This window comes from Primulina eburnea, chromosome 1, assembly GCF_022965805.1.
Source record: "Primulina eburnea isolate SZY01 chromosome 1, ASM2296580v1, whole genome shotgun sequence".
NCBI lineage: Eukaryota > Viridiplantae > Streptophyta > Magnoliopsida > Lamiales > Gesneriaceae > Primulina > Primulina eburnea.
The window spans coordinates 9,111,561-9,128,589 of NC_133101.1; the positions used below are offsets into that span (position 1 = coordinate 9,111,561).

Here is a 17,029-nt window from a genome sequence, read left to right on the forward strand (position 1 = left end):
TCTACCCCGCACAATGAGAGGTATAAGTGGACAACCACAAATAAAAAATAATTCATCAAAAAAATAATATGAGAAAATTATTGCAAAACCTCAATCACATAATAATTCCATTAATATTTTTTGTAAAAAAAAAAATATTGTTACACATAATCTTTAACATATCTCAATATGTAAATCATGTATGATGAAATCAATTTGTTATAAAAGTGATGTATTTATATGTAAAATAAGAGAAAAATAAGATATAAACATTAAATATTCATTAGCAACTACGGAAAAATTCACTCATTTTAGTAACTAATTTTAGGAGCAACAAATAAAAACCATTGGTAAATTGATGAATTCAATATACAATAACGTTCAAAATCATTTAAAATGAACAATGAATTACAAAAGAACTCAATAGAAAAAAAAATATTGATTGAATTTACCATCTTAAATCATGAACAAGAGTATATTAGAACATCTACAATCAAAAACCATATATTTATATGTACATCAGATTAAACAACTTCATTTAAATTTCTTTTAAATTTTAAAATTTTTTAACTTCCATTTATTTATTTATTTTTTTAAAAAAACTTGATTCTTTAATTTTTTATGAAACACATACATCACGTGTATCATGATTCGCTAATTCTCATTGTTTGTACACCAGACACATCACACATGAATTATTTACAAGATAAGGTTATCAAATAAGACATTGTTTGTTGTGCATGATGAGGGTTGATTCATTTTTAATCATTCATTTATCATGTGTTTGGTGTGCATGATTAAGACTGTGATAGGTACGTTCAGCTCGCACTATATACATTATTATCCTCCCGTTGATGGTTATATAATCCTTTGGAGGAGAGATGATGACATTTGATTAATTTTAATTCTTTAATATCCTAAAATTTAAAATAATTATAAATTAAAAAATTTAATAATATTTAAATATAATTTTTAATTTGACTAATATTATAAATAATTTAATTATTATTGATCATATTTTAATTATTATTATATTATTTTTAACTTTAATATTATAATTGTTATTAACCATTATTTAATATTCAAATTTGTATTACTATTTTAATTATTAGAATGAATGCATATTTATGTTATTTGATTTTAATTATTTTCTACCATATTAATTGATTTTTTTAGTTGTTTTCGGAAATTGAAATTAATGAAAATTTAATAATAATATAATTTTTTAAATAAATTAATTCTAGATATTTTATTTATTTATTTAATCATTTTAAGAATATATTATTAATTAATATATGATGAAGGCATTTTAGTAATCATAATATAATTAACAAAAATATTCAAGCAAGTTAAAATCATGTCAAACATCATATAATGTATCATAATATGTCATTTATCTTTACTTTTTATTTTATAATTACTTTTATTATATGTCATTTACTTATTTTATCACACGAACCAAACGATGCCTAAGAAAATTAATTTTTTAAGCGTTAATCCACTAATAAATTTGGTGCAAAACAATATATAACCCACCCAATATATATATATATATATATATATATATATATATATATATATATATATATATATATATATATATATATATTGTGTGTGTGTGTGTGTGTGTGTGTGTGTGTGGGGACCCGAACGCTAATCATCTTCTTAATCATCTTTGGGGTTTAATTATCAGTTAAGATAAACAGGGTCTAAAAATTTTTCTTTTAAAATGCGGAAGGTAATGGAATCAATCTATTATACAAACTAGTATAATAATACAAATCTTGTATAACATGCCTCTAATTTAAAATTAGGTTCAACTACTACATTCAAGTAATAAAACCTATCTACATCCAAGTCCGTGATCACCACTCTAATCTCGATCTCTCCTCATCTTCTGGACCCTGATCCTGCCCCACCTGTTGTCATGCACACATACAAAACAAGACAACAGCCGGATAACTCCGGTGAGATATAAATATCCCAGTATAAACAATGTAATCATGCAAGCATATAAAACATATATAAAAGCATGAACTATATCTTATCACATGTAGCATAATCAACAACATGTATCAGTACAAGTCTGTAAATAACACATGAATCGTAACCTACGAAACATAATTACTACGGATCTGTAAATTAAACTCTAGTCTCACTATCTAAGACTTGACTCATCTCTCATTCTAATCTAGGGATCCCGGTCTAATTTAGACTTCGGTATGCTGTATCGAGTGTCTACATTAAACGTCGATCTACATTTAAGCGCGTCGATACACCGTAAGTCTAGAGTCTTATCGGTTCTGAGAAAGACTCGGCTGTTCTGCCCTAGCTAGGCTGTCTGCCCTAGACTCAGACTATAACTCTGTTCTAAGTCAATACATTAACATATCAATCTGATAATCTGCAAATATCAATGCAATAAAATAAAGTATGTGATTTAGGGAGACTCAAGTCAGATCTAACTCGAGTTGTGCAATCCCGAATCAACATTTATTTATACCTTTGTCTTCCCGCTCTGACGAAGACGAAGTCTCGTATTTTGATCTGTCCATACCCGGTCTGGCAATGACAATCACATAAATACAATATCAGTATATAACTCAATCAAAACCTGTTCTGATCAATACTCAAATCAGTATATAATCTGATCTATATCTGAACAAGGTACAATCTAATTCATATCAACGATATCACGTTACAATCGAAATCATTACTGACTCTGATCAATCTAATCAACTGATGTTTCGACGGCATAACAATACAATCTGAATACCCCGTCATTCTGAACACCACAGATATAATACCACGAGTCATAATCGGTATTAATACAATTTATAATCTCAACGATAACACAAATCTGATATCGAATCTCAGTCAAATCGACTCTGAAAATCATAACAATTACATAACCAGTCTGTTCTTCAGTCTGACTTCAATTATACAGTGTCTACGGTAGCAGAAACACCATATATGAATCATATTCAATTCTGACAATATCATAAATTCAAATCTTGTCTAAACGTAACAAAACTTACGTCCAGTTGTAGTCTGCATTGATAGGAACACAGTACCGAAGTCGGATTCAAAATCTGACGGACGGATTTCTCACAACAGGCGTAAGGATTTTCCGCTATCTTCCTCGGCCCTTTCTTCAATTCTGAGAAATGAGTTGCTTACGTAATTCTGAAGATTTGCATGTGTATATATATATATATATATACATCCGTAACATGAACTGAAGCAAGTGGCTCATTCCGCCTATTCCACGTCTCGCGCTCGAGCGGTAAGAAAGTACTGCTCGGGCGCGACACTTTCTGTTCGGTGCGTGGCTCCTTATTCCATTGGCGCTCGAGCGGTAAATCTTTACCGCTCGGGCGCCAGCCTTTCTGTCCGAATTCTTGTGATGCCTTGGCGCTCGGGCGGTGCTTTTCTACCGCTCGGGCGCCACATATTCTGCCCGAAATCTTGGCTCACAATGCAACAACGACCGGCTTCTCCTTTCACGTTTTATTTGGCTCCTGTGATATTTACTAATCACAATTCTGACCATTTAATCGTCGTCTGATTACAGTAATTAAATCTCGGGCCTTACATTTCTGCCCCTCTTAGATCTGAGTTCGTCCTCGAACTCGTAAATAATCAATTCAGACATATTAGAAGAAATGTATACAAAGCTCAAAACAGAACTCATCTCAATGAATATGTTCTGAAATTTCAATCTCACAACACTAGCTATACAACATCTGTATATATCAAACCACAGCTCATAACAACTCATTACCATCTGTTGTTATCAAATCTTTTTATCTCAAACAAAGGCATCTACAATCTTTAGCTTCAAGTACCAATCGTCATCATCCGACGTTGGTTTCTTAAATCTGTCCATTCTGAACTGTCTTAATAGCTATTGTCATACAGTAATTCAAACAGTGACAATAGTCATAATAATTAGTGCTAACATCCAGCACTAAAGCTGTACCAAAGTCTTTTAATATCTGGATAACACATTCTGACTGCCTGTCAATCTGTGAAACAATCTAAAAGAGAGTTCATGATATACTCTATTACGAATACAACTCAATCAAAATCACAATCTGACATAATTTACTTTTATATTCTAGTCACTCGGACTATGTTCTGACATCAATCTGTGTCATTTGGTTCTGTTTGTACATCATCTTGTACAAACTAATAGATATAGATTGAACAATCTGTCAATCATAATCATATTATATCACAATCTGGAAAATATTGGGATAATCTTATTACGAAATTCATCGAAATATACTCCCCATGTCGAATCAGACATATACTAAGTCTGTAATAACTCTTCTGATTTCTCCCTTTCTGTCTTCTCTGTTAGCGATTCAGACATATCAGTACAATTTCTGCCAACATTTCTGTACAAATTCTGTTATAACTGATTTAATCTGTCTATATCAACTCTATCTGTTCGAATACCATACATTCTCAATCATCAAATTGAAAACTGGATCCACTACGGTACATTTCTGACCCTATCTGTGATTTCAGATTCGAACTATTTGATACAAACAAATCAATTAATAACATAAATGAAAGAAAATATACCTACCTGGTATTCGGCTCTGACTATAAATATCAATTCTGTTATACAACTCTGAAACATTCTGATATCATACCACAATCCGTCTCATACAAAACACCAAATCATATATCTGTTTTTCTGACCGATACTCTGCTCTGATTATCGAAATACTGTTCTGACCACTCTGATCACGTTTCTGAACTGCTGAAATTCTCGAATTCATTTCTGATACAAGCTGAACTGTATATACTCTCAACGGTTCATAAAATCTGTATCAATACTGATTCAGAATAATCATAATCTATACTAATCTAGTAAATATATAGGATTGTAAGTTCTAACAATACTATCAATTCTGTCAGATCAATCAGATCTTCATGCCATTCTGATCAACTGCTATATATCATCTGCAAATATAATATGCTCCCCAAACAATACAATCTGTATAAAATACTGATCTAGAAGCAATGATTCTCAAGCAGTTCAAAACACAATCATATCAGATAATCTGTCAATTCATATAATATCAATCTCTGACAATTCTGACATTTCTGACCTTCTGATCTTTCTGATATCGGTATCTGATCAGTCACTGATCACAATATCAACTATCTCAAAATCAATTAGTATACTAACATCAGATATTATCTATTCTGAATACAATCTGTTTCAACAAAGTACATATCTGAACAATTTTTGTATACAAGAATCATAATTCTCAGAATATTTAATATGATCTTTCAAATATTCTTTCAATTCATTTTGTATCATTCTGTATAGTCTATACCATTCTGTACTAAATCTACTATACAAACAATACCTGATCTCAATTCAATTCTGAAATTTATCTTTCTAATATAAAGCAAATCTCCAATCTTATCTGAAAATTCATCAGTCAACTCGTATACCATTGGCAAATCTACCAATGCTAGGCTCGATTCCAGTACATCTACTGATTACATAAGGATACCATCTGTTCTTTTCTGTAATAATCGAGTCATATACAATCTGAGTATCACAAGAGTTCTGAATCTAGAATTCTTACCGTGAAGTCTCTACTCATCAACCATATCTGGTCTGAATCTTATATTCTAGTTCTGTACTTGTTTAGCATATTAATATCAATAATGCAATCAAATCTGAAAACACAAGCACATCATCATCTAATTCAATCTCATTCTCATCTTACTGTAGTTTACAATATTTCACAGAAATCTCTGATATAAATCTTTCTTTCCTAACACAAGGAAATTAATACTACAGTACTACCAGACTCAACAGGTACAACATATCTCAATGAAATTCTTTCAAAAATACTCATAACCAATGCATTAGTATATATCAATACATATGCAACATATCATAGAGTAACAGTACCTGCCACTATATCATCAAGTGTCTCCTTAGGCTGTTCTTCGATCACCATATCCCGATGGTCCTGCTCCCTGAAATCTTCGAGAACCTTTCTGGGGACAAATTCTAGCAAAATGTCCCGGCTGTCTACAGATACGGCAACTACCAGTCACTCCCTGGCATTGCTCTGTGGAATGTCTTCCTCCGCAAGTTCTGCAATACACTCCAGTATAACTCAGACTGGAACCACTTGAGCTGGAGGAACCACTCCCCAACTTCTTGAATGACTTCGAGCTTCCAACAAATCTTGTTTTCCACTCGTGCTGCCACGATCAAATCGGAGAGGGGATTGCTGTGTCTGGGGTTGCTTCACACACAACCTCCCTAGCTGTCTAATCAGACTCGCCTCAGCTCTCTTCGCTCTACTCAAGATATCCGCAAAATGGTAAGGTCGCTGCATATTCATCAATGCAACTATCTCCGAGTTCAACCCTCTGATGAACTGATTCACTACAGCTTCATCATTCCCAGCCAAATGAGGAGCAAAACGCAGTAGAGTAGAGAATTTAGCAATATGTTGGTCAATATTCAGCTGCCCTTGGCTCAAATTCTCAAACTCTAATTTCTTGTCCTCTCGGTACGAAGCTGAGAAAAATCTTCGATAGAATTCAGTTCTGAATATTTCCCATGACATCACTGTACCTCTCTGTGCCCACATTCTTCTACTGGTAATCCACCAACTCCTGGTGGCTTCTCGTAACTGATAAGGCACCATTTTAACCCTCTGTTCATCTGTACAGTTAAGTAAATCGAACAAGATTTCTATATCATCAAACCAGTTCTGACAATCTTCAGATGTCTCAGTACCATTCAAAACCGGCGGCTGTAATAACTCAAATTCTTTCATCTTTTCTTCTAACTGAGTTTCTGATACATCTCTCTGTTCAGACGAAGTACTGCCCTTTTCTGAAATTCTTCGAGACGGTATATCTGAATATCAAACAGATTAGTACACAATCTATACAATCTGTCTCAGCCCTCCTCTGATCATATACCTCTGATTCAGACTCGGTTCTGATTCAGTCTTGGTAATTACATGCTGTAATCAACTCAGATAACAAACAACATGTAATAGGGAAAGCAATAAATCATGCTAGCACCCACAATGTAAGTCAACATTGACATAATTCTCATGCTAGCAATCACATGCAAGGAAAGAAAATTCAATCTACCCCGCTCATTCTCTTCTATCTCAATCTAAAAGATCTATCAGTTCTGACTATATCAGTCTAAAGGAACTATCAGCTCTGATACCACCTGTTGTGGGGACCCGGACGCTAATCATCTTCTTAATCATCTTTGGGGTTTAATTATCAGTTAAGATAAACAGGGTCTAAAAATTTTTATTTTAAAATGCGGAGGTAATGGAATCAATCTATTATACAAACTAGTATAATAATACAAATCTTGTATAACATGCCTCTAATTTAAAATTAGGTTCAACTACTACATTCAAGTAATAAAACCTATCTACATCCAAGTCCGTGATCACCACTCTAATCTCGATCTCTCATCATCTTCTGGACCCTGATCCTGCCCCACCTGTTGTCATGCACACATACAAAACAAGACAACAGCCGGATAACTCCGGTGAGATATAAATATCCCAGTATAAACAATGTAATCATGCAAGCATATAAAACATATATATATAAGCATGAACTATATCTTATCACATGTAGCATAATCAACAACATGTATCAGTACAAGTCTGTAAATAACACATGAATCGTAACCTACGAAACATAATTACTACGGATCTGTAAATTAAACTCTAGTCTCACTATCTAAGACTTGACTCATCTCTCATTCTAATCTAGGGATCCCGATCTAATTTAGACTTCGGTATGCTGTATCGAGTGTCTACATTAAACGTCGATCTACATTTAAGCGCGTCGATACACCGTAAGTCTAGAGTCTTATCGGTTCTGAGAAAGACTCGGCTGTTCTGCCCTAGCTAGGCTGTCTGCCCTAGACTCAGACTATAACTCTGTTCTAAGTCAATACAATAACATATCAATCTGATAATCTGCAAATATCAATGCAATAAAATAAAGTATGTGATTTAGGGAGACTCAAGTCAGATCTAACTCGAGTTGTGCAATCCCGAATCAATATTTATTTATACCTTTGTCTTCCCGCTCTGACGAAGACGAAGTCTCGTATTTTGATCTGTCCATACCCGGTCTGGCAATGACAATCACATAAATACAATATCAGTATATAACTCAATCAAAACCTGTTCTGATCAATACTCAAATCAGTATATAATCTGATCTATATCTGAACAAGGTACAATCTAATTCATATCAACGATATCACGTTACAATCGAAATCATTACTGACTCTGATCAATCTAATCAACTGATGTTTCGACGGCATAACAATACAATCTGAATACCCCGTCATTCTGAACACCACATATATAATACCACGAGTCATAATCGGTATTAATACAATTTATAATCTCAACGATAACACAAATCTGATATCGAATCTCAGTCAAATCGACTCTGAAAATCATAACAATTACATAACCAGTCTGTTCTTCAGTCTGACTTCAATTATACAGTGTCTACGGTAGCAGAAACACCATATATGAATCATATTCAATTCTGACAATATCATAAATTCAAATCTTGTCTAAACGTAACAAAACTTACGTCCAGTTGTAGTCTGCGTTGATAGGAACACAGTACCGAAGTCGGATTCAAAATCTGACGGACGGATTTCTCACAACAGGCGTAAGGATTTTCCGCTATCTTCCTCGGCCCCTTTCTTCAATTCTGAGAAATGAGTTGCTTACGTAATTCTGAAGATTTGCATGTGTATATATATATATATATACATCCGTAACATGCACTGAAGCAAGTGGCTCATTCCGCCTATTCCACGTCTCGCGCTCGAGCGGTAAGAAAGTACCGCTCGGGCGCGACACTTTCTGTTCGGTGCGTGGCTCCTTATTCCATTGGCGCTCGAGCGGTAAATCTTTACCGCTCGGGCGCCAGCCTTTCTGTCCGAATTCTTGTGATGCCTTGGCGCTCGGGCGGTGCTTTTCTACCGCTCGGGCGCCACATATTCTGCCCGAAATCTTGGCTCACAATGCAACAACGCCCGGCTTCTCCTTTCACGTTTTATTTGGCTCCTGTGATATTTACTAATCACAATTCTGACCATTTAATCGTCGTCTGATTACAGTAATTAAATCTCGGGCCTTACAATGTGTGTGTGTGTGTGTGTGTGTGTGTGTGTGATGGGAAACTTCTCAGAGCATCAGTTTTCGAGTTACCTCAATTCAAACACACTGTGTTGTGCCTAAAAAATAATCCAAGAAGTCCACAAACAAAGCCCAACCTTCGGCCCACAAGAGATGCAGACAGTTGGTCCAAGAAAAGCACGATGCGGGAAGTTGAGCCATGACCCAACGTGAGTGATCGTGGAATATGGTGGAAACTTCCCTGTGGAGTGTGACAAAAGTAGATGGAGGAATCAGAAAGTGACCCCGACAAAATCAATCCAACAAATCTACATCAAAAACTCTGCAGAATTCCTTATCAATTTTATGCAAAATTTCTCTTATTTGCTCTGTTGTTTATTGTCATTTCCAGCAAGCATTCTATAGATTTTAGCAATGTCCATCCAAGTCTCATGTGAAAGCTTTGTTCAAATTTATAACGGCATAATAAATATTGATGTTGCTTATGCATTCCTCCTTTAATTTCATTATATTTCTCATTTGACGTTCTTATTTTTGGAGCCATTTCAAGGGAATTAGAACAAACGGTCGAATCGAGATTCGCAACGCTTGGTAAACGAAGTCAGATTAATTCACATTTGGCACGAATACGTGTCTGACACGCCTGCAAATTTTCTTGACAAACACACTGTATTTTGGAGTTTTTAAGTTATGAAAACGGAGAAAGTATATTTTGGGACATTAGTAATGATGAACTAAAACCAGTTTTAGCAACTAAATTATTTTTTAAATGAAATATCGATATGTGTCGATAATGTTCTGCATCAGCTCTGCAAATTTTAGTGACTTTTAGCTGCCCGTTGATATATTTTATTTTGGTTGAGTAAAATAAATTAAGCCCAATAATTTTTTTTAGAAAAAACAGTGCTTAATATAAAAATTTTAGTATGATTGGCCCATTACACAAACGAGGAAAACTAGGGCTTCATTAAGTTTATAAGCTTCTAGCTCCCTAGGGTTTTGGGTGCCGTCTGGGGGAAAATGAAGACCATGGATATTCCAGAGGGCGTCAAGATCAAGTCGACTTGTTAGACATTTTTGAGGACGAGTTTACAACTTGTCGATTGAGAATTCACCCCTCCATTAATCGGTAGATGAGATCCTACCTATATGGGCACTATCTTTACTTCATTTCAACGGGTAAGATCTTGCCACACATATAATTTCAAAAAAAAAGTGGGTCTTATATATGCATGTGCAAATCTTGGTCATCCATCCTATCATGGGGACAATGCCCACATAGGTAGGATGAAATAAATCTCATTAATCATCCTTTGAAGTTAGAATCTACTGTGTTTTTGTCGTCATCATAAATGTGAAACTTGGCCACAATTGGATTAGTCTTGCAATCTTGCTATTTCTTAGCAATGATACCCTTTGAAAATGATAATTAATTCCCTTGACTAGATTTTCTAGAGTTTATGAGATGCTCTGATAATTTATATGCTTCTATATCCTTTTTTAATTTAAAACAGTTTGGATGAAATAGACATAAAATTAAGGGAGAAGATGAACAAATCACTTGGGTTTAAGCCAAATTGATTTGGAGTGTAAGATAAATATTGAGCTTGTTTTGGATTAAAATTGTAATAACCTTCTCTCTTATTTTCAAAGACTACATTTATAAAAAAAAATAAAAAAATTAATTGTTTGGATAGTAAAAAGGTGGCTGTAGCATCAAGTAAAAAGGAGTTTAACAATTTTCTTTTGGCAAAAACTTACGTGAGACGGTCTCACATGTTGTATTATGTGACATGAATATCTTATTTGAGTCATCTATGAAAAAATATTTTTTTATGCTAAGAGTATTACTTTTCATTGTGAATATCGGTAGGATTGACATGTCTCACAGAAAAAGATTCGTGAGACCGTCTCACAAAGACCTACTCTTTTCTTTAAACTGAGGTGTTTATATCATAGTAGTAGACCTTGTCATAGAATTACTGATCAGAGTCTCTTCGGGTCGACCCAACTCTGACTTTAGATTTTTGAATTTTTTGTAAAACCTTCAATCATTTTGTAGAATATTCTATAATGAAGATTATCAGATCGTGATCTTTATTAATTAAACTAAACTTTAAATGTTGGACCAATTTCCTCACAAATACACTATACCATATTATCAATACAAGAATATTCCAGTTTCTTCGATGTTAAAGAAGAGGAATAGAAATATCACGCCAAGATTTTTGAGCAGTGGGCTCCGAATAATTGAATAGCTTCGTTGTGTGGTCTATTGCGTATGGAACAACTCTGTTGGTATGATATTCTTTTTAGTTGGGAAATTTAAGGATAGATATGGGTGAACCAAATGGCTAGGAGAAAAATAGTCGAGGTAAGAGTTTGACTCTTTTTCCTTAAAACGATATTGTCCCGCCCCGATGCTCACGGTTGTTGGCAATTCGTTTCCCAAGATACAGCGAATACGGCTTTAAAATAGTAGCACTACAAATTTTAAAGCCACACGAACTTGAAATGTTTAGAACGCTATCAATATGGTATGCAAACTTTCTAATTTCGAATTCTAAGCGTTAAACTTAAAAATCCAATTCCAAGAGTTTAAATCTTGCAAAACTTGGATTTAAGCGCAAATGCTTAAAAAACTCAAAACTAGAAGACAACTATCAAATTTAATTCCAAAGTTCGAATTAAGTGTATAAGCTTAGAAAATTCTAACTCAAGATTTTATATCTTTATAATTTGAACTTTAAGCGCTAGTTCTTAAAATTCGCATAAAGAATTAAACTTGAGAGAAAAGAAGAAGAAGATAAATGGTGCAATGAATGCAAATGAGGGTGGACCTATTTATAGAAAATGAAAAGTCTTGAATCAAAAGACATGTCTTTTGGAGCTGAGAGCGCTCGGCAGCGCGCGTGCTCGTGCAGGCGCGAGCGGGTGCCTGCAGGTTTTCGTGTCCCTTCGATTTTTCCTGATGTTTTTTCATTTCTTTGGCATTGTTTGATGATTGTAATCAGTTACAATGGCCAAGGGATACACCATATGAATTAAAGATCATGCTTTTTCATTTGAAAAACATTAAATGCATGATTATTTAAAATCAAACACACATAATTTTAACATCATATGCATATTGTCTTCTTCTTCTTCCTTCTTCAAGAGAGAGTTTCTTCATTTCTTTGTGAAAGAACTTGAATATTTGAGTGCTCATTGTTCAAGAGTTGTAGTTGTATCTTGGGAGAAGATTGTCACCAACCTCTAACACATTGTGAGGGACAAATTGTGGGGCCCTTAGCTCATAATCGTTATTACAATGCAATCAGATTAGGATTTAATTAATCACAGCGGAAAACGGGTTTAAAATTTCTTTTACGACGAGCCCAAAACATCTCTTCTAGATTTATAATACTAAAAATAGTATTTAATCTCAAATCATAAAACATGCCAACACGAAATCAAAACCAATCATATACAAACAACTTATATCCTCGGGACATGCCCCGGTATATAGATACATATACATATATACTGGAAACAAGACATAAACAAAAACCTCAGCCCAAGCTGTGGCTTCCTTCAGAAGTGCCCTCTCTGGCCTCCTGATATCCTGGAGTACCTGCCATTGTCCACACACAAAGACAACAACAGCCCCCCTTGGGGGTGAGCAAAGCTCCGTATGGAACAACCAATCATATATACCACATATATCTAAACAATGATATATGGTATGCAATGCATGTATGTCGTGGAGGTATCAGGTCAAATGCCCATCCACTGAGCACATGTCAGAATCAATCGAATCGCTATCAAATCAAATCAATGCTCGAGCTGGCACACCGGCCGATATGGGAATACACATATGATAGCGTCGACGAAGCGCCATCAATCCCACATCTCATATCCAATCATATGGGGCCACAATTGTCTATGCTTTACGGGTCATATAATACCGGCATAGCGATTGTGTTCACAAACCCCGGAATCCAATCCAATCATATCAAGGTATCCAAGGATCATAGCTCAACGTGCATGTCATGTATCGATGTATGCATAAAATGATGTGTGTTAACAAAACATTTATTTTGTACATCGATACTCAAATTTCAATGTCATGTATGCCACATCAAATCATCAAATAGGCACATAGACACGTATTCCAATCCAATCAATCCAATCAAACCGACATATATCATATAATACAGATACCTGTCGTATGTTACCCGGTCGCAATATACCTCAATTCTTCGTTTTCAATTGATGTAGCCTGAAGATATCGGTATAATACTTTATCTACATCAATAACATACTCATTCCAATCAACAACATACTCCAAAATCATTAATATGAGTTTCAAATATCATTTGAAACTTCAAAAATTCATATCAAATCAAAATCATATCATAATTCAATTCCGACTTCAAAACTTAGTTTCTTGTCGGTTATTCTATCGCATATATTTATCAGAATTAATAACAACTGACAAATAATTCTCCGATCTCAATCCAACTATTAAAATTCTCTAATTATAATAAATTAAGAATAATTCAAAATAACATCACTATAATCATCTCTTCTTCGTTAAAATCATACACTATTTAACAATCTTCAATTTCTGTATGATTTAACAATTTATCGGATTTATTCCAAAAATCGACGAATTTCAAACATCACCAAAAATATAAAATTTATACCTCAAATCGAAGACCTCGTGTCAATGATCTCAGATCTAAAGTCGGTTCGTCGATTGGATAAATCGATAAATCGCACGATCGAAAATAAAAAATCAAAATCCCTTCTTCTCCATTTCTTTCTCTGTAACTTTCAAAATGAAAGTTACGATGATAATTTTTAAAGTTATTTTTTTTTATATATATATTTTTTTAATATTATATTATATTATATTATTATATTATATTAATAATAATATAATATAATATATATTATTTAACATTTTAACTTCGGTACATCTCTTTGGACCAGTCAAACGATCAAATATTCCAAAACTCAAAACATGAAACTTCTATATATTTGAGTTTTCTACGTTATACCCAAATTTCAAATCATTTGCACTTCATATGAAAAAGATATGTCAATATTTACCATTTTGCCCTTAAAATTAATTCATTATTTTTCAACTTATTTACGAAAATGCCATCAAAATAAATTGAATATTTTTCAACTTATTTACCAAAATGCCATCAAAACTATTTTAGTCTCGGGGTCTCACACAAATTCTTCTTAAGGAGAAAGTGTTCAACACTTGCATCTACAAAACCATTCATCTATTTTCTTCTTGCTTCTCCTTTTAATTTTGAATACCACAAACAACAAACTCCACATCGCCAATTAAATACAATCAATTAATCATACAAATGGTTCTCAATTCATCATTTGAAAGAAGCACAAGAGTAGCCACTGCATAACGCAGTGCCACTGCTATATGGGAACAAAGATACCGGTCGACTGAGAGGCAACTCGGGTACCGGTTTATCGACATTCAAGAACTCCACAACTTGCTCCATGCTTGGCCTCCCTTTGTTGTCATTGAGCGTACACATCAACCCAACTTCCAAAACCCGATTAGCTTGATCTGCGTTCACCGCCGAGCCCATTCTCTTATCCACCAACTTAACCTTTTCGCCACTTTCGTGCATGGCCCACGCCAGGTCCAGTAAGTCCATCTTCCCAGGGTCAGATCTCCTGCCCCTGCCCGACACAACTTCCAATATGAGCACTCCAAACTCGAAGACGTCAACTTTCTGGCTCACTAATGCCTCAAACTGGGTCGACCCAGTTGAAGACAATACGAATCCATAATCCCCAACCACCGCTCTGAAGCTGACATCAACAAGTACACTGCTAGTTTTAACATTCTTGTGAGCTAATTGCTTAGAATGAACATAGCTAAGCGCTTCTGCAACCTCCTTGATAACCTTAAATCGCCGTGTCCATGGCAATTCTCCAAATCCAAATAGCCATTTATCCAGACTGCCGTTTGGTATGAAATCATACACAATAATTGTCTCTCCACGATCGAAGCACCACCCTCTTATAGAAACTAAATTCGGATGCCGAATTTTTCCCATCTCCTTAATTTCCTTGTGCATTCTTTTCCTGTCTGATGCGCTTGAACTGAAGAACTGATCGGAATATCTCTTAACGGCCACGTTACAGCCGTTTACAAAGGTTCCTTTATATGTAACACTCCGACTGTCACCTCCCAACAACTGCAACTGACCAAAACCCCGAGTAACGGAAGAAATTTCAGCAAAACTGAATTTTCGGGTCCTATTTGGAGGCATCGGGCACCCTACGTTTAGCTCAGAAGCCACGACCGTTTCATCGGAGCTTTTCTTCCTTCTTTTCCCTATCAAGAAAAGACTGATCATGATTGCCAGCACAAGTACAAATACAGCTAAGAAAATCAAGAATATGCTCGGCGTCTTGTGATGAGCATTTTGATTATTTCCTTCGTTTTCCACGCGAATCTTACTGTCGCACGTTTCAGTGGACGCAACCCGAAGAAACGCCCGACTTACAGATGTGAAATTCCAGGAGCATACGCTGTAAACTTGAGCAAGATTGTTTCCAGTAGAAGCAGAGAAGCCAACAAACATATACTCATTCAAATAAGGTGACAGATCAAGAGTCTCAGAATAGATTCGTGTTGCATGTAAAACAGTTCCATCAGGCCCAAGAAAAATGTTGATGAAATTCTTAGTTCCGTCGTAAACAATCCAGGCCCGATAAACTGAACCAGCGTTGATGTGAACCCTGAAATCCATAGCATTTACCGCTATGGTGGAAACCATGCTACCCAATTTGACGCCGACTTGGATATTACCTTTTGAGTGCCCGAATTTGTGGTCCATGCGAGCATCTAATACCACAGCGACGGCTTTGTATTCTTCATCACACGCATCGTCTTGCGTTCCATATCTGCCTATCGTGAATTCATCCGATGCTATGATAAAACTCAGCCCACCTGAATTCGAGCCTGAAATGTTTGATAAGCTGTCAAATTGGAAGGAAAATGTGGTTTGAAACGAAGCTGGTGCTTGAGTAGTCGGATCGAACAGGCGGATGGGGGAAGAATAAATTGCTCTTCCTGCTGAATATGGAAGACTATTTTCAGGGACTTGGATACAGCCCTTTTGTTTTGAGATTGCTGCACTTCCTAAGAGAGTGATATCTTGATTGATAGTGGGATTGTTTGGGTTGAAATCCAGGAAAGATAGGTTCTTTGTGACGCTAATTTGAGGGCCGGAGGTGGTGGATGATTCAGCGAATGTGGTGTACGAGGTTGTGAGGATGAAGAACAATAAGAGATGGGCAGGAGTGGAGTCCATAGTTGACAGCACAGTAGAGAAGAAAAGGTTTATAACAATTAGTCACATGAAAAGGAATAAAAAAATGTATGTGCTCTTGTCGTGAGGGTATGGCGGTGGGGAAGCCGTGCCCGTTTCTTTTGTTTCGGTGAATATGTTTGATTCCTTATTTATATAATTTCCACACGCACAACTCGATTCTAATAATTGTGTTGGTATGAGATATATTTTGTTTAATGTTTTAAACGGTTGTGTATATCAAATTTAAATGTTGTCTCAAATCTTGTAATACCTAGTGACAAAACGTAGCTGAATAAAATAACACAAAAAAATAACTTAAATCATAATAATTATGAACAAGTTTAAATATTTACGTGGTGTCTCAGGCAAAATAATCACTAGAAAATCAATTTAAGTTTACAAAAACCAACACTAGTGATTTTAACGAAATCAATTTTCTCAACACGTTGAGAAAGCAAATTACTTTCTAAACCAAATAATCACACTAAAACGTATTCAAGAACG

The 17,029-nt window shown here is 35.0% G+C and overlaps 1 protein-coding gene across 2 annotated transcripts; it reads right to left on the reverse strand.

Annotated features, from left to right (window-relative positions):
• Nucleotides 1-11,259: 11,259 nt before the first annotated feature.
• Nucleotides 11,260-16,669, reverse strand: LOC140826674 (L-type lectin-domain containing receptor kinase VIII.1-like). Of its 2 annotated transcripts, XM_073189185.1 has the most exons (3): nt 14,506-16,669; nt 11,398-11,469; nt 11,260-11,327 (listed from the first exon to the last, which is right to left on the reverse strand). In XM_073189185.1, exon 1 carries the CDS (start codon nt 16,523-16,525, stop codon nt 14,564-14,566), a length of 1,962 nt encoding a protein of 653 aa, XP_073045286.1. In that variant the 5' UTR covers nt 16,526-16,669; the 3' UTR covers nt 11,260-11,327; nt 11,398-11,469; nt 14,506-14,563. The 2 variants fall into 2 exon arrangements, with proteins under 2 accessions (XP_073045286.1, XP_073045277.1); XM_073189176.1 differs by having other exon boundaries at nt 11,260-11,469.
• Between the last annotated feature and the right edge of the window lie 360 nt (nt 16,670-17,029).

What these genes read in the sequence shown, in the direction of transcription:
- LOC140826674 (XM_073189185.1), bottom strand. Translation starts at nt 16,525, where the DNA reads ATGGACTCCACTCCTGCCCATCTCTTATTGTTCTTCATCCTCACAACC.